The 26,381-nt window shown below is 31.1% G+C and overlaps 1 protein-coding gene and 1 long non-coding RNA gene across 4 annotated transcripts in view; one reads left to right on the plus strand and one right to left on the minus strand.

Annotated features, from left to right (window-relative positions):
* LOC112639666 overlaps positions 1-26,381 on the minus strand; it is a 57,907-nt gene that overhangs the window by 25,944 nt on the left and 5,582 nt on the right. Inside the window, exons 2-3 of one of the 2 annotated variants that reach the window (XR_003123620.1) lie at positions 21,842-21,973; positions 20,788-20,925 (exon numbers count right to left, since the gene is read on the minus strand). This is a non-coding gene — a long non-coding RNA (uncharacterized LOC112639666). Of the gene's footprint in view, positions 1-20,787; positions 20,926-21,841; positions 21,974-26,381 lie in introns of those variants that run through there. The other variant, XR_003123619.1, reaches the window with a different exon arrangement.
* On the plus strand, positions 2,482-24,436 carry LOC105250114 (guanylate cyclase 32E). 2 transcript variants are annotated; one of them, XM_011256051.3, is made up of 23 exons: positions 2,482-3,046; positions 13,012-13,217; positions 13,686-13,883; positions 14,842-14,964; positions 15,044-15,242; positions 15,814-15,891; positions 16,245-16,489; positions 17,244-17,389; positions 18,224-18,362; positions 18,633-18,729; positions 18,955-19,160; positions 19,489-19,671; positions 19,791-19,895; positions 20,019-20,090; positions 20,787-20,952; positions 21,285-21,495; positions 21,572-21,706; positions 21,852-21,964; positions 22,110-22,261; positions 22,468-22,566; positions 22,686-22,830; positions 22,987-23,085; positions 23,185-24,436. In XM_011256051.3, the coding sequence occupies exons 2-23, from the start codon at positions 13,029-13,031 to the stop codon at positions 23,964-23,966; spliced, it is 3,882 nt and encodes a 1,293-aa protein (XP_011254353.1). In that variant the 5' UTR covers positions 2,482-3,046; positions 13,012-13,028; the 3' UTR covers positions 23,967-24,436. The 2 variants fall into 2 exon arrangements, with proteins under 2 accessions (XP_011254353.1, XP_025270231.1); XM_025414446.1 differs by having other exon boundaries at positions 2,482-3,041.

A 26,381-nucleotide genomic window follows, 5' to 3' on the forward strand; every position in this document is an offset into this window, starting at 1 on the left:
ATTGCGAAGTTATAGCAATTGTATAAAAACTGTAATAATTTAGCGCATAAAAAATAACATATTTCTGAAATTGTAAAAAAAATTAATTTAATTGCATTTTTTATTAAGGTGATCTATTTATAAAATTACATTATAATTTTTCGATTGTGCTATTAAAAATATCATAGGTTAGTATCAGGATAAATTTTTTAAATTTTAAAATTAATTTTTAACAAATATGTCAAAATGTTACAGTTTTGAAGCTATAAGCAATTAAATTTAAAATTTACTTTCAATTAAACGAATTGACATCGAAAATAAACAATTTTATCTTTTCTTCTCTTGACTAATTTTAAATAAATTTATAAAATAATTTAAAATAAAAAATCTACTAAAAAATTAAACATCAAATTTAAAAAAATACTCGTTTAAAGAATACTCTCTTAAATTCTTGAAAACAGTCAACACAAAAAATTTTCTTAATCATTATATGAGTAGATGATAAATTAACTGTATTTATTTTCATATTATCTTTCTTTAAGAAATATCAATCTTAAAAATCCTTTGAAATAAATAATTTGAATAAAAATGCGATCTTCCGATTTGTCTCCCTATACCATTCTACAAAGCAAGTCACGTACGAGTGCCGCGCGTTCTTACGAACTTGCGTAACGCTTAATCGTTCGGCGTTACGAGAAAAAAGTTACGCACTGCACGTCTGTCGCCTCACCGACGTGAAAAATGCATCGTGGCTGTTTACAATTTTAGATTTATTTCTGAACTATTACTGAACTATTACGTGACGTAGAGTACGCAATCAAATACGTTTGACAAAGTAGGAATATATTATAACTCCTCATTTTTTAGATTATTTATTAAGAACAGGAAAAAAATTTTCCTTCTGAAAACTACTGTTATGAAGAAGTATATGTGCAATGCATATTCACACACATAAATTTTAAATTTGAATTTAATACACATGTAATTTTATTAATTTTTCCGTTGGAAAAATTTATTAGAGAGCGAATTTTGTGACAAACTTCGAGACACATTCAAACATTTTTCATTATTTCTAACATGAATTTAGTTCTTTAATAAACTTTTCGATTTGTTTCATTCACTTTTCGATTAATTCCTACATTATTATAAAAATTATGTATATTATTTGCAAGGAGGAAATCAAGATTTGATATATTATTTCCAAAGGGAAAATCAACATTCGATTATCAAATATAAACACAGATCCAATTTATTCAGTTATTATATAGAAGAAAGGTACGCATAAATATCGAAATATTATACCGCAATTCAATTTCTCTTTTTATTCACTTAATAAAAAAAACAAGATTTAAGACTATTCGTTTATTCAGCTATTTATATTCCATTTCCAGCTTGTCTGAAAGAAAAATAATTCTTAAACCATCGCGTGCACCAATTTTCTAGTCGATAAAAATACTGCTGAGTGTCTTTGTTTGAGTGAATTTTTTGGTTATTACATTCTACGCGACGTTTTATATGCATTCGTAGTTTCCTATCGTCGTTTTTTCAATATGAAATATGGAGGGTGCCATTTGAGCCCGAGAGTGCGACAGTGTTAGGTTCGTGTCAGCATGGGGTGGCTTTCTTATGATTGGCTGCTACGGAAATGTCACGTTATACTTTATTCCCGGACGATTCTTTGGTTCTCTGATTTTGTTCCCGCGTATATTCGTCTGTATTTCGGCAAAAATGAGCTGACTTTGCCGAGAAAGTTTCTTATATCGCTACGGAATAGCATAGTTTTATTATTTGTCGGCAAGTTTTCCGTACCAATTGTTTCCTCTTCCAAAAGTAATTTCGTTGGCTTAATAAATTTTATACGTTCTCTTTATTCCATTTATACAAAATAAATATTTAAAATTTATTTTGTGAAAAAAAGTAATATTGCAAAATTATTGTATATTGACGCAGAGAAACATGCAATAATATAATTTTTGTTTAAATATAATTATCCATACGATGTAAATTTTTATTTTAAATAAATGTGTGCAATTTAATTATATACTTGTATATATTTGTTATAACATTTATATTTTTTATATATAAAAGAATATAAATGCTATAAATACAAAGTATATATATATATATATATATATATATATATATATATATATTTGCTCTTTTTTTATTTCAAGATCTTTTTTAAAAGTTACGGTCCAATATCGTGCCAGATACCTTCACGTCGCTACAATGCAGCTAAAAAGTAAGTTATCGCGGTTCACCAGGTCTGCCTTATTCGCTATTTCATTCCGTTCACGAGCGAGCGTACTCCTTTACCGCAAAAAGAGTGCCGTATGTTACGAAGCAATGTTCCCGCGGGGCTCCCTTCCTAGACCGCTTGTGTTCGGTGGATCGCGCTCATGCGCCTTGGGAGCGATTTTGGAGCGTCGAAGGAACGTGAATGGAACAACGACGACGACGACGACGACGACGATGACGACGGCGACGATCGGGGCGACGACGACCGGGGCAACGACGACCGGGGCGACGACATACGGGACGACGGTGCAAGGGAAAGAGGACCGATCTGAGAGAAGACTCAGTCTGGCCGCGCGCGCCACCGATCACTGTCGACTGTTGTTCTCACGTCGACAGCGGACTCCCGAATTTTGCGAATCAATCGCACGATCTTGCTTTGCAGCTTCATCCGAGACACCCCGTGCATTTCATCGCACTGAGATAACTTTTTTTATATAAACCAACCAACTTTTTACTTCTTTAATCGATCCTTGGATTCGGGAGAAAAAATTAAACGACTTAGAATAGTGACTTAAAACACAGCAAACTTGAAATTGCAAGGTGCTGGTTAAAAATAAGCGCGATAAAAGAATTCTGTCTCTGTAAATCTCTCTGTCGTATTCCAACCACCTGCTCATCTGCCATCTTTAAAAGTACGAAGCAAATGAGGCGGAGAACGTGCTACAGAGAGATGAGGCGCGAATAATCCCAAAGCAAGGACATCTCTTTGAAGCTTCCGTCAACTCGCGAATCTGACAACTTGCAAATTACGGATACGACGAAAGGTGAGGTAAGTAAAATACATTTATTAAATAGTCACAAATATTATCGTGTAAATAATTAGATCAACAAAAATTAACTAGATTATGAAACGTTACATAAATTTATTTTTTTATCCAGGAAATAATAATGGTCTTCCCTATTTATCATAAATGTAAATTTTTTTGAAATTTTTATTTTTTTATGTCAGACTGCAAATTAGGTGTTGAATTGTCTTTGAAAATCTTTAATTTTTAGAAGTGTATTTGAAGGAAACAGATTTATCGATTTTGCTCAAATAAGGTGAAACGCAAGCATTTATTTAAGTTTGAAATATACTTTATGTCTAGGACGTTCAAATAATTTAAAAACGGAAATTCTCGCGAGAACCATCATGTGATCTGAAAAATAGATAAAAACCTGGCGTGTAAAGTATAATGATTGGTCCAACGAACGATGCCAAGAAAGAGATCGCACGCGACATGCGAGAATAAACTAATAAGTTGCAAGCTATTCGGAATCCTCGGGAGTTAATGACTTCTCTAACAAAAGTGCTGTCACGTGCCAATGAAAAGCCAAATCGATAAATCATGATGCCAAGCTTTCACGTGTTAAGCAGATCATGATAGTAAATTGCGTTTGCGTGTTCCAAAATAAAATAACAAATCCAGAATTTATACGAGGGTAGTTCGAAAAGTTCTCGGCCTAATATAGAGATGTTGCTAAGAATATCAAATGGCTATGATTTTTCTCAAGTTTAATCCCTCAGAGGGCGTACCGCACAGTTTCAGACAGATTCGTTCGCTAGTTTGTTTACTGTGCTCGAGTAAAACAGACAAGATTTGATACTTCTCCAAAAATGGATAAAATTGAATATCGCGCAGTCATAAAATATTTCGTTTTAAAAGGATTAACGGCAACAGAAATAAAAAACGAGCTGGATTCCACTTTGGGAGACTCTTCTCCATCATTTTCAACAGTGAAGAAATGGGCTGCTGAATTTAAACGTGGCCGTTCATCCATCTTTGACGATGAACGTTCGGGTCGCCCGAAAACCGCCACGAATGAGGAAATCATTCAAAAAATCCACGATAGCGTGTTAAATGATCGACGAGTAAAAGTGCGTGAGCTTTCTAACATTGCAAACATCTCAACAGATCGTGTTCACAATATCTTACATGAACATTTGCATATGAAAAAGCTCTCAGCGCGATGGGTGCCGCGTTTGTTAACGGTCGATCAGAAACGCGGCACCCATCGTCGATCGCGGAAACGATCGTATTATACTGAGGGTATAAAAAAATTAGAACATCGTTGGTCTAAATGTATTGAGTTGAAAGGGGACTATGTTGAAAAATAAAAAAGATTTTTGCTGGAAATCATGTGTTTTCTTTGCCAGGCCGAGAACTTTTCGAACTACCCTCGTAGAATAGTTGTAACGTCGAAAGTTTATGTGTAAGATATTAATACCAGCAGACAAAAATTTCAGGTAATAAATATTATCTACAAAAATATATTCTTTTTTTATTTGGTCACGCAAGCTTTTAAATTAATTAAAGAGTTAATATTTTATCAAACGACACTTTTCAAATAATTGCGACAACTTTGTCGATATAAAAATTGTATCTAAGTAACTTATTCAAAATAAACTATTTTAAAATTCACACAGAAAGAGAGAGAGAGAGAGAGAGGGATTGTGTTTTCTATTCGCAAATATTAGATTCGCAAAAGTTATACGTGAGAGAGATCATATTCAAATTTGGATTTCATTTGCGCGGCTGTTCCGAATCTATCGCCGGATTAATGTATTCCATGTTGAGAAGCGCGAGGGATGCCACGAATTCTCATGAAACGCACGTCTCGCCACTGAAGATTACGGATCTACCGCCGGCGGAGAATCTAGATTGGGTGAAAACCGAGCTCGAACATTCAACCCACCCGTTAAGAGCAAGTTAGAGGAACACGAGAACGTCGCGTAATATGGACTAATTAGTGGAAAATTGCGATTATAATGCGACGAGATATTCGTGGCTCGACTAATGAATCTTGCGAGAAATAAATGAGACGAGATAAGACCGTCGGATTTTCCAAATCTTAATCGCTTTAATTTAATTTTTTCTATTATTTCTGTATATGTCTCTTACTAACAATTCTAGACAAATTGTTCCCTCCTATTTTTTTTTACAAATATCTATTATTACGGAATAATTAAATACATGTTGATTTCAGCTTCAACTTTCATCTATTTACCTATCTATCTATTAATTACTATCATCATTCCTCCTTTACATGAATGGAGGTTAATTCATTATCGATATATAGTATCTCATGTTTGTTAGCAGTTAACAATAATATTATCATGTACAGACTATCATATCATATCATATATTGCAATCATCACGTCATCGCTACCTTGCACGCACGATAACTGTTACACGACATAAATAAAGTGCGCACTTCCGCAAACGCAACCAACTATGGCCATTCATGTGTTTGCGACAAAAATTATCTGTATAATTTATTCTCTAAATTAAATCCAGCTTGTTATAGCTAACAATGTTAACGTTACCGTTCAGTTAAAATATAAATCGACGAGGAACTAATTAAAAAATCGACATTGTGTAGAAATTGCAGGTAAAGCCTGGGAAACGTATGCGACGTTGACGTAATGTGTAAAGAGGCGCGCCTAAAATTCTCTATGTAAAATATTCTACTATGTGACATAGATTCGAGATCACCTTTCTTAGGCGAAAGCGAATAGTGATTCACGGTGAATCACGTTCGCTATTCTCGAGGCTCATTCTTTTCTAATACAATGTCGTACAATTCGCGGTCGCGAGTGTCCTAGATATGAATTCTTTCTTATGGAGATTGCACGCTTATTTTATGCAGTCATGCATAAATAGATAAATTATTATACATAAATATATTATTATTACACATTAATACTATACTTTTTCACCTCATTATTTTATATATATAAATATACACTTCTACACTTCTTTATAGCTTTCACTATTTCTTGATGCTTATGACGTAAAGAAATGAAATTGTTATCTTGCGTAAGCTATAATCGAACATCATACATCGTGTAATCTCGATAGAACTCTAAGTTCTTCTCTGAAAAAGGCGCGACAATATATCCGGATTTTATCTCCATAAATTCTGTATCATAAATCCTACGAGATTTTCAATCCCATGGAATTTTCAATCCTGTAAAATACTACGATGGAGAGGTATTCGAGAGAAAAGAAGCGTCTCACACATTTTCTTCAATGAAATTTATCAGATTCCGTTTAATGCAACGCGATAAAAGCCGGTACCTGCAATGTAATAAGGTCACATACATGCGCGCATATTTCTTTCTATTCCATGCATTTTTCTGCAAAGGCCATAAATTTTCGTCGCGCAAACGCGTACTAAGTTCACATTGCATGAGCATACTTTGTTGAAATATATGCACTTTACAAATGCAAATCAATATTACATAATACACTGGCTAATATTATATAATGATAGAAATATATAATAGAATAATAATAAATATATAATAGAATAATAATAAATATATAATAGATATATGATAGAAATATATAATATTATAATGAATTTTATGTCTGTTATCTTCATACATTTCCATCCAAAAAATTAAATATAATATATTTAATAATGCATTTAGTAGTACATTTATTTAGTAATGCAAAGAAATTGTAATAAAAACATACACACGTTACATTATTCATTATTTTCTTTATAAGCCACATTATATACTATTGATGATTTAATTGTTTCAAAAATAAGAAAATTTCAAAAATATTTTTTTGACGTTTTTATACATTAGCGAAAATTTTTACTTTAAAAAGTGTAATAAAAAATGAAAAATGTAATCAAGATCGCTAAATATACATACATAAAAAAATATTTATTATAAATACAGATATTAAGTGTATAAGAATCAAAATATTTGTAGTGAAATCTGAAAGAATCTAATAAAATCTCTATTACAGGAATTTTCAATATAATTAATGCAATATTTAATATTTTATTATTTAATAATTTACAAAAATCGTGTAATAAATATAAAGTGATATTTAAAAAAATAATCATACTTATAAGTTCATGTTAAATATAAATCTTTTGAAAAAGTACAAGCTTTAAATAAATTGTGCTATTTGCGTAAATATGCAATCGTGTAAACTATTCCAAAACTATTCCGACCTCGTAACGCACGTTGATTTAGGAACAGCAGGTCTATTTGTAATCTTACGACGTGCTAATCGCGAAAGATTTATTTAGGCCAAACGGAAATGCGCGATTTGAATATCATATTTGTTGTACGTAGTTGTGAGCTGTTATTTTTCTTTGTATACTTCCTTCTTCCTATACTTTAATGATTTGCTACAACTTATTTATCTTACAATTAGAATTGAAACAAGATTAAATAATCTTTTAAATACGATAATATACAATTCTAAGTAATCTAAATATTCTAAATAATTCTATGTAATCTAAATATATACTAAATTTATATAGTTAATTTTTTATTTATTTTATTTATTTATTAATAATTCAACTGATATGTGCTGAAAAGCTTTTTATACAAAAAAATTAAATAACATTATTAATAAATAATCAATTACATCATCATTGCTTCACCATTGTTAGTTCAAAAACTAACAATGAATAAAGAAAATAATGCAAAAATATTATTTAATATTAATGCATGCCTATAATGTTTATTTTTTGTTATTATCGAAATCATGTTTATATAATATGACAAGTTCTGGTATTTTGCCAGTAAAAGATCGTAAAAGATCTTCCTCACATACCGGGTATTCTCGGCCGTTTAACCACTCGTTTCTGGCCTAATGAGCGGTTCATTAGCTGCATCCAGTACGGCTTTAAATCGCGGGCATAACGTGCGCATCCACGAAGATTAACTTTGCTTGATGTGCCGCCTTCACCGAATTAATAAGATAAATGGAACCGACAATTGTTCAGCGGCGTAATAAATACGTTTTTGGTCTTTTAATATTGTTGCGACCTCGATTTCGATCACCTCTCACGATTTCTTTTGCGTGATGAAAGAAAAAAAACCAAAAAAAGCGAGATGATATATAGACATAATTTAGACAATATTTTTATAATTACGGCAAAATACATAATCCATTCGATCATTCAATCATTCGTCAAATAGTCATTCGATCCAATTGTATTAATACATACTTCGTGAGAAAGTTCTACATAATTATTTAAAGATAAATTGAATTATGCATATAATATCCATAATTGATTGCACTTGATATGATTATTCTAGAGAAACGTTAACATTTTTGGATAATAAAATAATAAAATATTATCAGTTACACAAAGAGATACATATCATAAAATATTACTCTATCTTGTACAGTAAAAATTTTTCGATAACTTTAATTCATAAATCGAATTTTTCAATCACATATTTATATATCATAGTTATTTATATATAATTGTACTTGATTATAACTATCTAATAATTATGAGCTTTAACAATAATTACAGAAAATGTAAATAATTTTAACAAGCACAATAATGATTTATCCTTTCTAGTTTACAAACGAAATTCAACTTTCTATAGGTGCCATTCTAAGTAAATTTATATTATATATATGTATTAATCTTTGATATATCATTACTATGAAATGTATTCTGATGTCGATGGTTTTGTCGTACTGTTACATTTCCTTCTGCTACAAGAGTAGAAATTCATAAATTTTCCAGTTGCAAAGGGGGAAAGGATTGTAAATCACGAGCGACAAGCTGAAACGAGCGATTCGCGTAAAACGCGATCAATTGCGCCCGCAGCTCGTTTCCCATTTTTTTCCTCCCGGGCGACGTAATGCACGTCACGTCGAATAAAAAAACGCTCGCAGAGAGACTGGATTAGTCAACCGTAATTAGCGTCACGAGTTTTGCGCGCCGTTGGGCATGCTGTCAAAATGTCGGCCCGGGGGGGAAGCTCGAGCGCGATCGCTAACAACTCGTTGCGTCCACGTGCGTCTCTGGTTTCGCAATAAAATGTAAATCGGAGTTAAAATTCTCTTTCTCTTTCTCTTTCTCTTTGATCACATATAGTCGTCCTCCGGGCAAATTTCTCTATCCTGTTGGCTTAATCCTGGAGCGCACTCGTTATTCGATATGTACGCTTGCTTCTGTCAACAGGTATATAAATAATTTTCCATTGCAAAATATTATAAATACAAAACATTTTTATTTTCGTTACGTAAATACTGTAGAGTAAATAATGGCACGTGCAAACCATGAATTAATTTTGGATATTTCTTTTCAGAGTTGTTTCGTTTTCATTACTTCATTCTGTTTGTACATATTATTAAATTTACTATCGTTTATTCGATATATTTCACGAAATAATCTGTTTATCATAAAAGGGCATCTTCATATTTTAACGAGTTTAACACACATATTGCGATGTATATTTTATTAATTGTTCCGAGGAATGGATCGAAAGATATATAATACATGTCGAAATGTTCTCCACAGATTATATCTATAAATTTAATATTAATCCATACAATATAAAGTTATACATATCCGCTCTAAAAGAAAAATTAATATTAAGACGACAAGTCTATTCAATACATTGATTCTCTGCATCCGTGAATATGTCACGTTAATTGATACAAGGAATTGGATGTTGCGGCAATCGACATCGACGCATATTTGATTATTTCGTCGTCTAAGAGCAACGGTTGTAATCTCTACCGACATGATATCCAATGATGTAAAGTTTATTTAAATGAACACGCGAGCGTACCTGCAACTATAAATCATTATAATTACATTCAATTGATTTGTCTAGTTATGCAAATAAAACACAAACAGTTTTATCTTATCTCTATTCTGAATGAAAATCAATTTATTAAAAATATGATTAATTGATCTTCATTTGTTATTGAAAGTATTCCAAATAAAAGTAAGTTCGTTAGAGGTTTAAAATTTTATATTCCTAATGATATATTTTTATTTTTTTTATTTTATATCATTTTATAATCGTTGATTTATAATAAAAATAAATACATTTATTGAAATCCCATTTTTTAAATGCAATGCATTTTTATTTCGATCTAAATATATCGGGGTAATTATAAATAAATTAAAATACACACTTTATTAAAATAATTATTTCATTAAATGTTACGAGCGATATATGATCTATCCAAACGACATCGCAATAAATGATTATTTGATACAAAAATATTAGCCGTGACAATTTTAATCCGACAAAACTGCGTAATCGCTCTAAAATAAAACGAACGAATAAATCCTACAAATGCATCGTTTAATCGGTGATACAGGTAAACCTGAAAAAGTGGTACTGCGCTCCGTTAACCGCATTAATTCAGCGGCCGCGTTGCTCGTTAATTCGTCGATTGCATTGCAATCGAGTGTACGAGCCGTGCTACGTTTTGACGGGACGAGAATTGACTGTCAAAACTCGGCAAGCCGTAAGATTAAACAGCGGATCCACAGTTTGTCACCCGAGAATGTAAGCAATCGAGGTCGCAAAATACACGTTTCAAAATTTCACCAAAGACTATTACGCGATTAAAATGGTTCTTTTTACGAAATACATTGAATAAAAAGGTTTAGGTCAAATATATTAACCGATATAATCCAGATTTGGAAAAAAAGTGATTCAAAAATTTGCAAGATATATTTATAATAATTAATATAAATTTTAAAATAAAAATGTATGCAGAAATTAGTTTAAACTAAGTCTTTTTTTCATTATTGCATTGTTTATATAAAACATAAGTGTAAATAAGCAATTATTATTTTATATATTAATTGATATATAATATCTATTAGTTTTCGATTATGTATTAAAAATTCTACTATCAATTTCTGATTGAATTTAATAAAATTTGCCAAAGAGCGCCGACAATTATGGGGGGGCAATTTTTTTTCGCTAGAAAGAAATTTACAGCTGATGGCTAACACACGTATATCTGTGAAAGCGGCGCAGCAGGTAATTTAAGAACGAACGGTCAGCTCGTCGTCGGGGTTAATTGGTTCACTGCCTTTGGACAAATGTGTAACCGCCGTGCAATATCTATATAAGCACAGCATGGCATGCACTCTCCTCACGAATTATCTTGCACCTCGCGTGACGTTTGCCCCGCATCTTGCTGCATGCTTTCCCTTTATGGCCTCCCCTTACGGCGAGGAATGATGAAAAGGGCGAAATCGGCGCTGTCGAAAGTGCAATTTTCATCGAAGCCACACACATGCTCGCCAGATTTGCGACTTTTCCCACGATCGCATCGTCATAAATGATTATTCACCCATGTCGCGGATCCGAGCAAGCCATGCCAAAGTTGTCAATCAACTAATGTGTGACTTAATGCGTTTGTTTTTTACAAACGTATTCGCGAATCGTTCAATGTCTCGGTGACTGTCTGACCTTGAAGTCTTTACGCAACACCTCCGTAAAGCACTTAAACGCGGTTTGTTCAACGACCTGGCGGTTCGAACGTATTATTAAAATAGATCGCTATTAATAATGAGTCCGTCAGCACCGTCAGTATGGACTTCCAAAAGCTGATCTTCTGATAGATATCGTGTAGTGTCATACCAACGATCCTTCTGCAGCAAATATGCTGGATTTTGATGTTCGCACTCACGTGCACCATAATATATTTACACGCTATGCTGTCACCGAGGGCGAAATATATTTTTTTCGAAGACATTTATGAGACTCCGTGACTGGCAATAAATTTTAAGTATTTTATTCTTCACGCTTTTTCTCGAAAGCAACCATGAGTCAAATATGATAATAAGAAACAATATGATTGTATATATTATAACTAAAAAGTACATGTTTATAAAAATATGCATTTTTAATAAAAATTATTAGTTTTAATTTTTTCTGGATTTTAGTGGGATAAAATGATATTTTAACAACTTTTCTATTATATGCATATACAAAAAAAATTTTTTTTTTAAACAAATACTATACAATATCAAGAGAGAATAATTGTATATATACGCATGTATATTTATTTTATTTATTTAAAAGCAAGTAATTTTGTATATTTTTCAACACGATTGATCTCACACAAAAATAATGTCACTTTGTGTTTGTGGAGGAAATTCGAAGTATCTCAAATATACGGAGAAAATGTTGAGGAAGAGGAAGTTAGGTACACCGTGGGAGATTGATGGGGTTTATTGCGATCCCGTGGAGCTTACTGGTTTCATCCATTATCCACATTACAAGCACCCACCTGCATCTACCATCATGCTCTTACCGATAAACCTAGTAGACGAAAGATAAACGCGCGACTACCGCTATAGTTGATTTTACCTTCAATACTACAAGCGATCTAGTATAAATTAATTATTGGCTCAAAGGCGAATATAAACTTAATTGTGAAAATTACGTTATCATAGACTCTGATATTACACTATTACATGTATCTCGTCACAGGAAGGATGCGTTATACATACTAATAATATATGCAATAATAATGTAATATCCATTTTTATAGTCAATGTATATGCATTAAAATAAAAATATAAGCAAAAAATTCAAGTCTTTAAAATAAAATTAAAATCTCTCTCTCTCTCTCTCTATTTCTCTCTCTCTTTTTTTGTCATATTAATTTTTATATTGATATTTTATTTTAAAATACTATACTATAATTAAGGTACAAAGTGTCGTAACAAAAGTATAAGTTTTAATCGAAATCCAATTTAATTATCTCTTATTATATGTGTGATTCATTAATAAAAATTGTAATTAATCATCTCAATATTTATCTTATATAAAATGCACATGGCTAAAATTTTCAAGTAAAGTTTCTACAACATAAAAGAAAAACTTTTAATTTGTTAACACTATAATAAGAGAATATTTTCAAATATATATGTATTCAAATAAATTCATTTAAATAAAAAATTATGCAATACATTAGCAATATTTTCTATATAAAGGCTTCGCACAGTTGGGCATGCTACTGGCAAATGTGGAAAGGACGTGTCTGCTATTGACGGCGATCCACATTTTGCTCGATGATAAAGTCGTCGCGGAAACCTTCCTATTAGGGTACATCACCGGTTCAAAACGACGTCTAGAGGACTTCGAATATCAGCGACCAGGCTTTCGAATATCTGGAGCACTCACACTTGCCGTAGAGGAGGCGAGTAATTGTATTCCTGCCCTTCTTCCCTTTTTCCGCCTCCCCATGATACTATTGTCGACCATGATTAGCACCGCGGAAGTGAATAATTAAATTTAAGAATTTTAATCATGAGTTAACGGAAGCATGATGAAATGCTTATCCGTGAAACATCGATTATCTGTTAAACATCAATTAAGCGAAAGTAGAGCAACTTGTGATTACGCAGAAGAATTATACATGTATAATTTGTTTTTGAAAATTGTACAATATTATTATCATATGATTAGAACACAATTTAAAAAATATTTTATATAAACAAAAGAAAATTTTGTAAAATGATATATGTACGCTTCGCACTATATATCATAAAAAATATTGCTATTAAAATTCCATAAAGATTCAATAAAATTTATTATTTTCTAATAATCTTTAATCTCTTTATTTGAAAATATTCTTTTTAAATAAGTAATTTTACTTGAAATGCAGGTAAATGCTGGTGAACTTGGTAGACGAGGTCACAATTTGGAATTTCTCGTTGCTGAAACTTATGGAGAGGAAGAAACTAGCATTTTCAGTGTAGCTGATTTATGGGTCAAAAACGTTAGCGCTTACATCGGACCGCAAGAAACTTGCATTCACGAAGGCAGAATGGCCGCCGCATTTAACATTCCAATGATATCCTACGTAATACTTTTCTTTACATTAATCATTTTCTCTAATTATTTAAATTTTTACTCATACTATACTTGTATTTCTTTAAGATATGTCGACTTAAAATCGTTCTCTCTATATACATAAAATTTCTTCTATTTCTTTCTAGCCTTGCGCGCTATCGCGTAATTATAACCTGATTGCAAAAATTCCATAGAAAAAAAGAAAGAAATGTTTATAGCTAGCAATTTTTGCACTTCAAATTCTTCTCGGTATGCAGTTTTTATTTGATGCAATAAAAAAGAACTTTTAGTAGACTAAAAATAGAATGAATAAAAAACTTAATAACATATTAGAAAAATGAAATATTCTATTAAAGCTAAATCATGGAAATATTGAAAGGACATATATTAAAGGAACTAAAAATACAAATAATAGATTTAATATTTATTTTGTTTAAATATAATTGATTTTATGTTAGCATTTTTTTCTAAGATATAAATATTTTTAAAAATATTATTATATCTTATTTATATATGTATACATTCCAAAATCCAATAGTCACACTTGATTAATATAATTTAATGTAAATGTATTCCTTTATAGAAAAAAATATCTATTATTTATGAAATAAATAATATAGTAACATAAAATATTAAAACTTTGGTTAATATTTTAGAAACTATTTCACAGTTGCAAAAAATATAAAATATTTTCAATGGTTCTCAGTGGCAAACTCCTCGCGATTTTTCGATATAATTTGGTAGTTGAATGTTTAAATTTTCTCCCAAGAATAACGAACTATATATAATGAAGTAAATTATTTTCAATAAACAAAAATGAATATTATATAATGAAATAAATTATTTTCAATAAATAAATATGAATACACGATATTGCATTCGCTAACATTAAGACAGCTTATACACATATAAATTAAAAAATTAAGAAAAGAGAAAATCTAATTAATGACTGTTTTTGACTTTTCTAGTTTTGCACACATCACGAGACATCGAATAAAAAAGAATTTCCTACATTCGTCAGAACGCGACCGCCTGATACGCAAATCTCAAAATCAGTTGTGTCAGTACTGATGGCATTCAACTGGACAAAAGTGAGCATACTAAAAGTTTTATCTTTTTATAATCTCTTATATATTTTTTAAAATATGATTTGTATTATTTTATCTGCAGATAACGTTCATGTACATGAACAGTACCATGTTTGAGTTCAACAAAATGTCGACAATAGCGACGACAATTCTGACGTCTTTCGAAGCGGCCGGAATTAGTGTGACTTATCTTCGATCTTGGAGCGAACCTTATTATGTACATACGCACATGCAAAATCCATTCCACAAGCATGTCAGAGATACATATAGGGAGACTCGAAGTAAGTGTAATATTTATTTATAATATAATATATAACATGTAGTTTTAAATAATAATCATTCGTTTACACGTTATTAGATCAAAAAGAAATTGTAGCTTCACAATTTATAACGTATCTTTCATCATCGACAATTTATTTCGAAGTATGTAGGTCAGTTTCTAACATTAATCTTTCACGCAGGCTTTCATTTTTAGATCGAAGTTCACGTCCGATGATGTATATCTTTTCCCAATCGATTTGCATGCACGATTCAAAATAGATTACCCGCATTTCGAGTCTTTAATTTATACGTGACAAGATACGAAATGAAACTTACAATTAAGAAACAACTACCCGCATACTGCAGAAGCAAGTATGCTAACATGTGAATAGATTTAGCTTGTTATTTGTTTTATTAGTCACACATCTATTTGGACGTATTAAGAGAAGTCGAGTTCTAAAAATAAACATCTACGTGACTGCTTTTTGCAATCCTGATTCGATAGAGCGGACGCGATAAACTATAAACCGGAAAGAAGTTCCGATGGCGCGATTTTCTTAGTATAAATAACATTACAAAATCGCATTACAGTTTATGTCATTCTTGGGGAATACTTTGAGCATATTGGTCTCTTGATGGCTCTGGATGAAATGAATCTCTTGAAAAAAGGTATAAATATATTTACTAATAATCAGGTATATATATATCGAAAAATAATTAATTCATTAACCATAATTTTAATATCAACTTTTACATATCACGCATATGATTGTAAAATGTGTTATCATAAATCAAATACGTAAGAAATAGACAAATTAAAAAAAAGTCACATAACTGAGAAATATACCGCATCATTTAATAATTAATATTTTTATCTCTCATTGCCGTATAAACATTAATAAAATATAAGATACTGCAAATGATATAAAAGCGTCGGGAATAATATCATTTTTCATATAGTTTTATAGAGTTTCTTGTGTTCTTTTTATCGTCTGCAAAGGATTTAGTGCATTTTATGATAGGCGAATATTGGGTCGTCGGCGTCGACATCGAGCAATACGACGAGAAGCGGCCGGACAAGTATCTTCGTGGATTATGGCAAAAGGAGATGGATCTATCAATCGTGAATGCGTATCGCAGTTACTTCAGCATCGTCGCATCTGCTCCGATTAACTTTATGAATTTCACTCGTCTGGTCAATAAATACAGACAGAAACCACCATTCAATTTTACAAACCCGTTGGCAAAAGTCGGAGGAGTAGTTCAGGTGACTATTAGAGACGAGATTAGATTAAGAAAATGTTAAAAAATTCACCCCTTGTGTAAATTTAAAGATACAGTCTTATAAGACTTGAATTTTCTTTTTATCTAAGTTTCTGTTCTCTTTAAGTTTTAAAATTTATTCATTATTTTTCAATAGTACTTCTAATTAAAGGAATCAAATAAAGTTTTATATTTTTTACTGAAATAGAAAAATTTAGGACTTATAAAGTTTGCCCACATAAATATTACAGTATATTTAATTTTACTTGTTTTCTCATATGTTGCAAAATATTATATTTTTATTACATTTTATATTGCTTTTATTATTTTTATTATACTTTTATTCTCGTAAAAATTCTTATATGAAATCCTCTTAGAAATAATTCGTAGTGAAGAGAGAAGCTATTCATATAACCGAAAGTTTAACTCATGTTAAAACATTGTATGTACGCTAATGATGAGTTATAGTGTAGTCAAATTTAAGTGCACACTCAATTTATATAATAATAATATTCACATACTATCATATATTATTCATCGGGGACCACATTATAAATAACAACCTGTTCTATATGCAACGAATCATCCGCGATCTTTAAAATTATCACACTCGTTCGCTCTGTCATTATCGTCTTCTTTGCGACGACTCGTCAATTTATGTAATCCAGCAGCGATATCTCTCGAATGAATCGCACGAACGTACAACCGCACTCACCCCCAATTTCGAAGCGTAATCGTTATCTCATGTTATAAGGCAGATTGTGCCGGAGACAGCGTACCTATACGACGCCGTGCACCTTTACGAGAGATCACTCCTGCAGGCACTCGACGAGAACCGGGACCCTCGGAACGGTCGGGAGATGGTGTCCGCATTACATGGTGTTCATTATCGAAGCGCAATGGGGTATGTATGTGAGGAAATATGAGGAAAAGGCGCGAGCGCGATCGTAACATCGTAACGTTTTACGACATGCAAATCAAGTGCCTTACGTGGAGAACGTCACCCGGTAATTTCTCTCACCCGAAAGGCCAAGCCGAAGGAGAGCCTTGTACGCGTGCGGTATATTTTCGGCGAAGTAATTACCGTTTGCATATCGTAACGAGGTCGTCAAAGTCGGAAGCTAAGCGATTTATCATCTGAAATCGCTGCGCTAAGATTTGTGGCTCAGTGATTAAGGTAGAGTTATTATGCGTCCTTCTCTCGACGGGTGAGAACGCCCGTCGAGAAAAAGAGATTTGTCTGACGATTAAGAACGAATGTTCCGCATCCTTATGAAGACAAAACGAAAGTGTTCGTCAAAACGGGAGACGTTTCAATCCCTTCGCTAGAGTGTCAGTCTGTAACGGTATTTTGTTATTAGTAAAATACCAGAATTTCTGTCACAATGTATACATAAAGTAATATCATATTTTTATTGCACAAAGAATAATACTTATAGGTACTATCTTGCTTTTCGAATCAAAATTACATTCAAAAAGATACCAAACAGAAAGCATCATGTTAAGCAATTTATAATCCTATAATTAATATTTTAACATGTATTTTCTAATTTAACCACTTTTCTATCTTAATCTTTTTATAAATGAATTATGTAAATTTCCTTTCCAATTAAATATTGTAAATACGTGTACTAGAATCGCCTTGTAATTCATAGCTATTCTATCTAATGGACTGAACTGATTGTGAGCCTAAGTGAGCATAACGGAATTCGCACATTATATGCATAATCAATTCTAGCTATATGGTCTACATGGATGAGAATGGAGATGCTGAGGGAAATTATACTCTGATTGCATTGGATGATCGACCTACAAAAGGTTACGGACTTTATCCGATAGGCTATTTCGTTGGAAAAGAGCAAGGCACAAATTTGCCAGTAAGGAAACTATTTTTCTTGCCAACACATTCTTTTTGTTTTCAAAATAAAGAAGTATTAAGAAAATAGTTGTAATACAGTATAATACAATATAACACAGATACAAGTTTGATATTATTAAACATATAAAAAATGCATAGAATATTTGACTCCTTATCTTTAAATTACAAAGCTGCATTAATAATTATATGTAACTATTGTAAATATATATATTCATATAAAAATAAGGTTAATAAGGGTAAATGGAAATAATTCTCCTTTGATCTTTAGAAACTTCGCTTAACAAAGGAAATGTCATGGCTTTTTGGAGAGGGAGGACCACCAGTTGCAGAACCTCATTGCGGATATCACGGTGAAAAATGTAATTGTAGGTAAAATATATATAAATTTTTATATTTAATTAATTACGCTAATATGTTCTCCTTATTTAATTATTTATATATCAATATCCTTTTTTATAAAAACATATATGGTACACATATTTTGAAAAAAAACCAGGAATTAAATATAATATTTGAATTTTATACTTTCTCTAAAGTATGTGTATAATCTATATAAAAACTTTTTATAATAATAGTTAATGCTATTGTAGTTTATACTGGCGAAATTGTGGGAGGTATAGTCGGTGGATTATTGCTTATTATCACAGCAGTCTCTCTGATCCTTTATAAGAACTGGAAATATGAGCAAGCATTGGACAGTTTGCTCTGGAAAGTTAACTACAAAGACATTCAGATCAAGGAGCAGAAGAACGAAACGATTGGAGCTAACGAGACGCCTGCCAAATGCAATTCCAAGGTAATTGTCTGCCTTAATATTATTGCGATATATCTAATATCGCCATTTTTATGAAAATTTTTATTTTAATAAATTTGTTTCTTCATTTGATTGCATAGTAATCGAATAATTGATTGCGATCAAAGCGATTGATTGCATAGTAATCGAAATCATTTATTCGAATTTTTAATTTCGTTTTGATAGAGACTATAGAGTTTTAATAAATCTGCAATATATATATATATATATATATATATATATATATATATTTGTTACCAAAATATCCAAAATACGCAATAAAATAATCTTAGATACATATTATAATTACAATATTTTTTTCTTGTTAAAGCCAACAACGCAACCTATAGTGCGAACTAGCCAAGTATCGCTAAGTTCGAATCCCGATGCAGACTTCCGATATTCCATGATTTATACGCAAATTGGAATATATAAAGGACGTATTTTTGCTGTTAAGAAAGTCAGGAAGAAATCGATTGAAATTACACGAGAAATGAAAAAAGAATTGAAAATAGTAATGTTTATTAACCCAAAAATTTTAATTTAATTTAATTTCTAATTGCAGTGCGATAACTGTTATTAAGCAATTATGATTGAATAATTATATTTATTATTAAAACGATAAATTTTCAGATGCGCGATTTGCGACATGATAATCTCAATGCATTTATCGGTGCATGTACCGATCCACCTCATATATGCATCATCGTAGAATATTGTGCACGTGGAAGTCTTAAGGTAATATTATAATTAATATAATTATTATTATGATTATCGATTAAGTTATAAAACCATTATTGTATTGTACTAATTTTTGTAATTTCGAATTTCCGACAAAACACAATAAGATATTTTTTGCAGGATATATTGGAAAATGAAAATATAAAATTGGATAACATGTTTGTTGCTTCTCTTGTGGGAGACATCATTAGAGTAAGTTTCCATCAATATTATTTTCACCTATTTTAGTAGAGTGCTTTTTATTTTTAAACTTTATCCGATATATTTTCTTTTGCAAAAAAAATTACAATTAAAATTCTTTTCACGCAATATCAGATTGCATGTCCGTGACATGAGAAAGCCAATTTCCAAACTTGTTTATATTGTGTCCGTTCGAAACTTCGACAGCTCTACAATAATCAATATATTTAGAAATTCTTCTTTTTACAATTTAATTTGTTAAATTTTAATTACAATACTCTATGTTTTATTATTTTTTCTAAAAAGACTTTTTTAAGAAGACATTTTTTGCAAGCAAATATATAGAAATATATATAAAAACAATAAAATTTTTTCGGATATTATGTAACTGAAATAATTTATTCTATATTTTTTATTTTTGTTTTTCTTTTAAAAAAATTACCTCTCTTTTCGTTAATTGTAGTTTATTACAAATTCTTTATATATTACAAAAAATTTAACTGTATACATATAAAAGTAATTAAGATAAAATAATGTTTTATTATTCAATAGCTTGCAACATTCTTATAATGTAGTAAATAAAATAATGTCTTCCTGCATTTCAATTTTACACCCGAGAGATTTTAACTTTTTTTATATTCAATCACGTTTTTTATATTCAATCTAAATACTATCATTCCTTAGATATGAATGAATATTATCCTGTAGGGCATGATCTATCTTCACGAGTCGATCATAAAATATCATGGCTCTTTGAGCACGTCTAACTGTTTGGTGGATTCACGATGGGTCGTAAAACTTGCGGATTTCGGTCTCCATGAGTTCAAGCGAGATGCGGAATGCGATCCTTCCGACGTCATAAAAAAATATCACGGTAAGAAAAGGAACGAGAAAGAAAAAAATAGAGAGAGAGAGAGAGAGAGAGAGAGAGAGAGAGAGAGAGAGAGAGAGAGAGAGAGAGAGAGAGAGAGAGAGAGAACGGTGAAAGAGAACAATAAGAGAAATTTTTATATTCTATATTATATTATTATTATTTTTGAACTTTTAAAATTTTCATTTGTCGATGATATTTTGTGATCTTGTAATTTTCATTAGAATACGACTACAAATCTATTCATGTTTATCATCATGTTTATCGTATAATGATCGATATATAATTTTATATCATATAATATTAATTAATATTTTGTTATGCAATTTTCATAGCATTATTATACAAAGCCCCTGAGTTATTACGCTCTACTCGCTATCTCGAGAAGCCAAATATTCGGGATTTTCAAAAGGGTGATGTCTATTCATTTGCTATAATTTTATATGAACTGCAAGGGAGACATGGCCCATTTGGCGTTACGGAATTATCAGCGGCCGAAATATTGAAGAAAATCATTGCGAAAGATTCGGGAACGCCACCATTCAGGTAAATTATTAAACTATCAGAAAATTTATGTTTTTAATTAACAATTTTGAGCATGCTTTTCATAAAATAATTTCAGACCTCCATTGAATCAACTGGAGAACACATTCGATTTTGTCCGTGAATGTTTGTTAGAATGTTGGGCAGAAAATTCAGAATTGCGTCCGGATTTCAAGATGATAAGAAACAAATTGCGACCATTGCGAAAGGGCATGTCAGTCATATTTTATAATATTATATATAAAATAATATTTCGTTAATAGTTAATTCATATTAATTTGCAAAATAAAATATTTCTAGACAGTTTGAATTAAATTTGATCAGTCGAATTATAATAAATATAACTCACGTTTTTGCAGGAAAGCAAATATCTTCGACAATATGATGGCGATGATGGAAAAGTATGCGAATAATCTTGAAGCTTTGGTTGATGAACGTACTGATCAGTTGACCGAGGAGAAAAAGAAAACAGGTCAGTCATCTAAAAAAATCAACAAAATTTAATTTTATTATTACAAAATGTACATTATATATAATGAACATTGTTTTCTCATAGATAAAAATAGATAATTGAATTATACAAACATAATTATAATAAATATCCTATCCCTTTTCAGACGCGCTGTTATACGAAATGCTACCACGTTATGTAGCTGAACAATTAAAAAAAGGACATAAAGTGGAAGCTGAAAGCTTCGATTGCGTCACAATATATTTTAGCGACATTGTCGGTTTCACGTCCATGTCTGCAGAAAGCACGCCATTACAAGTGAGAATTTATGTAATAATAAACATGTTACAAGTACAACAATAAATTTAATTAATTTATTTATTTATTTAATTATTTAATTTAATTATTAATTAATTAATTTATTTATTATAGTATTTTTCTTTTACTTAAAAAAGAGACGACTAAATTTATAAATAGTTATACAATTTTTAATAATAAATATTACAATTTTTATTTTGAAAAAGGTTGTCAACTTTTTGAACGATCTCTATACATGCTTCGATTCCACGATCGAAAATTATGATGTTTACAAAGTGGAAACAATTGGGGACGCTTACATGGTGGTAAATATTACAAAATTGAAAATAGTCACAGAATTATTAAAAACTCCGTGATTACGTAAATGGCGAATAAATATTTGTCAAATACGTCATTTATTACATGCGTTTGTTTCTTCACGTAGGTGAGTGGCTTACCGATAAGAAACGATATTCAACATGCTGCTGAAATAGCAAGTATGTCATTATGTCTTTTAGAAGCTATTAAGCAGTTTACTATTCGGCACAGGCCACTTGACAAACTGCAATTGCGGATAGGAATACATTCCGGTAAGCATAAAAGATATCCATATAAAAATAATGATAAAATAATTCTAATTATATTAATAATTATAATTATATTGCGATCTAATGATAATTAGCAAGGATGAGAAGGTTTCTGATGTTTCAGCGATATTAATAATAATATAATGATTATTTCGATAGGTCCAGTATGCGCTGGTGTGGTTGGGTTGAAAATGCCAAGGTACTGTTTGTTCGGAGATACAGTGAACACAGCATCGCGTATGGAATCTACAGGATTACGTAAGTTTGGAAATTATTATTAGTTATATTTTTATAACATTAATATTTGTAATTAGCATGTCGCAAGTTTTCTATAAATCATGTTTTTATAATTTGTAGCCCTCAAGATTCACTGCAGCAACGAAACAAAGCAATTATTGGATGAATTAGAGGGATTTAGTCTTATCGAACGCGGTGTGATTTCCATAAAAGGCAAGGGCGAGCGTCTTACATATTGGTTAATCGGAGAGGATCCGATTTTACGTAATAAGCGTAGCAAGGAAAGAGCGAGTAAACGAAACGATGATAATAAGATCACCACGGCTGATCCCTTGATTCCTCGAAGTTCCTTGAAAAATAAGTCTCTTGTCAGAGCCACTTTCACAAGATGCTCCAGCGAGTCGCCGAAACGTTTACGATTCGCTAGCTCGGATCAGCTCGATCATAAGAGTTCCAGAGTGAATAGTCAACTGGAATCGATAGTCGACAACAGTCCTTGCAAGATAAAAATCTCATGCGCGTTACGATCGTCTTGCATGGAAAGCTGGAGATCTTCCAGCAACTCGTGTCCTTGCGTGGAAAAGCTCTGCGATCAAGAAGTTCAACCGCAACTGGTGGAACATGAATTACCAACATACAATTTAACTGACATTAAAAACGTGCCGTTGCTCCAAACCAACCTGATTTTCGGTAACGAGTCGTGTCTGCGAACTGGAACCAAGAACTTCCGCTTCGGCACATCTGGGATACTTCAAATTACTTGTAGATCCGCGCCCAGTAGCCCTCGACATAGCTCGACAGTGTTAAATGCCAAGAAAAGAGCGGCGCAGTCGAACGAGGAAATCGATGGATGGGACGCAATAACACCCCTGATCTATTATCCAGATAGTCGTTTGGATTGAAAGGATATGTCCACGATCGACAAAAATCGAACAAAAATCAAATGTAGTAACCGAGAAAGAAAGAGAGATAAAGAATCAATTTAGAAAGATTAATTCGCCTAGAAATAGAAATATCTCTGTAGGAATAATGACAATCGAAAATCCTGCAAACACGACATTTTGCTGGATTTATTTTTATTTATATCAATCACTTGCTAATAATTGTGTCAGTTAGTACATTTTCTAACGAGATTTCTTGTTTACATCGCATACATATGACGCATCAAAGCATTACATACAAACAACACTTTTACACGTATACGCATCAATACTATAATATACAATATATATATAGCAGAAACAACAATACATTATCATGTAACAATAATAAATCTCTTATGTTAGCATAGACAATCATAAAAGGCTCGTGCTTCTTAAATAAAAGTCTAGTCAATGTTATTTTAAGTTCTATATTCATATTTTGTTAAATATTAAAGAAAGGAAATTGATACTTATGATGAGTATTACATGTGCGTGAATATGTTTATCTCAATAAACAAAAAAGAAGGGAAGAAAAGAGACACAAAAGTATTATTAATATAATTTTAAACATGATTAATTAATACGATTATTCTATTTAATAAATACTATATTTATTTTTAGAAAAAATCTGTTCTTATGCTATACAGTGCTTCTTTTTAAAGTTCTGTATGTCTGAAAAAATGTTAAATTAACATTTTTTTCCGTATGTCACCGAAAATAAATGCTGATAAGATAAACGCTGATTAAAACCAATATTTTATTTTTAGAATACCCATTTTATACGCTAAATACCTTTTAGTTTTTACATTAATGATTTATACATGTTAATGATAGAAAATTATGGAATAATTATATTATTTTTGAATCATATATTTTTTTCTTCATTTTTAGATAATCAATTTTAAAAATTGTGTGAGATTAAATACGCAAAGTGAAAGAAAAGAGCATACTTTTGTTATCCGGCTTCTAAATCTATAATTGTGTATTACAATACACGACTTAATTTACGTAGATTTTATATAAGTGCAATGGCTTCAAACATAACTCGGCACACGCGAACGAAGCGTGATAGAGCGCGGCAGCGATAACACAAAGATTCATTACGTTATTATTACTGAGGAAATTAATTAAACATGATTGTGGCGCGAGTCGGCGTGATCGCATATTACGCGTATATTTCTATTCCCCTTTTATCTTTCGCGTATAACTGACTACTCGACATTTAAAAAAAAACAGACAAAATTGACTCGTATCGAAGAAAATGACAATCGCGTAAAAGACATCAGTCGCACTAAAAAGGAAGAAAAGAAAATAAGATGATTCGAGATTATTTATGCATTAATAAAATTTTTCTATAATATTACTAAACATTTTCGATAAATCTTCGTGCCGCTTCGTTTACACGAATGTATATTGAGTTATTATCTTCCAGGCGCATGTACTGTATCTGTTCCTATCACACTTTGATGTCTGACTTTAAATAACGATTTAATAATTATTTTAACTTAAATCTAAGGCCTGTCTTATTAAAAAGACTGTCAAGTATAATGGAAATATTCAGTCAACAATAAATGCATTAAGATGTGATGTAATAATAATGTAAAATAATCTAGATACATTTAAAATTATGTTTACACTATGAATTTATGTTCAAATGCCATAATGCAAAGTCATTTACTTACTATGTTATAACATAAATTAAACCATTAACTTGAATAATATTAAATTCAATATATATCAAAATATGTATTGAATCTAATATTATTCAAGTATATGCAGTGGTGAGAGTTATTATACAATCTGATAATCTCGATCTTAAAATAATATCTGAAAAAATCTTGTGTTAAATTTGAAAAATTAATCGCAAAATCTGAAATTGAAAATATGACGATAAAAAGATTAGAGAAGTGAGTCTTTACTTCAATTTGCACGCTTGGTTACATCTCGGGAACGCGTGACGACAAAAGTGGCGACAGTATGTCCCGCCTTTGCCTACGTGCGAACAAGTCGTGCAAATACAAAACCGACTTCTAAATTTATTGCACGAATTACTGTCCGCAAGCGTTTGCATCTCGCACTTGGCCGAGCTTAATCGGAAGAATTAAAATCAATATTTTATTGAATAAAAATGGAATTCAATTTCGACACTTTATCATCCGTCATCTAACAAGTAATTGACGGAAGATAACGAAATACTGATAACAGATTCGAAAATATTAAACGTCAAAATATATCATTTGGGTCGAATAATTGGTACTCTTGGTTCAGAGGAGACAATTGTAATCAATATTGATTATAACAAAATAATATATAATGATATTATTTATATATAAAATAAACATATATAAAATGAATAAATATATAAAATAATATATAAAATATTAGATGACTCGC

This window comes from Camponotus floridanus, unplaced genomic scaffold (assembly GCF_003227725.1).
Source record: "Camponotus floridanus strain SB8 unplaced genomic scaffold, Cflo_v7.5 scaffold80, whole genome shotgun sequence".
NCBI lineage: Eukaryota > Metazoa > Arthropoda > Insecta > Hymenoptera > Formicidae > Camponotus > Camponotus floridanus.

Bases quoted from the DNA above. Each gene is read 5' to 3' on its own strand.
- LOC105250114 (XM_011256051.3), top strand. From the start codon at position 13,029: ATGCTACTGGCAAATGTGGAAAGGACGTGTCTGCTATTGACGGCGATC. The intron at 19,896-20,018 runs GTAATATTATAA...TATTTTTTGCAG, and splicing joins GTGCACGTGGAAGTCTTAAG to GATATATTGGAAAATGAAAA. The intron at 21,965-22,109 runs GTCAGTCATCTA...ATCCCTTTTCAG, and splicing joins CGAGGAGAAAAAGAAAACAG to ACGCGCTGTTATACGAAATG.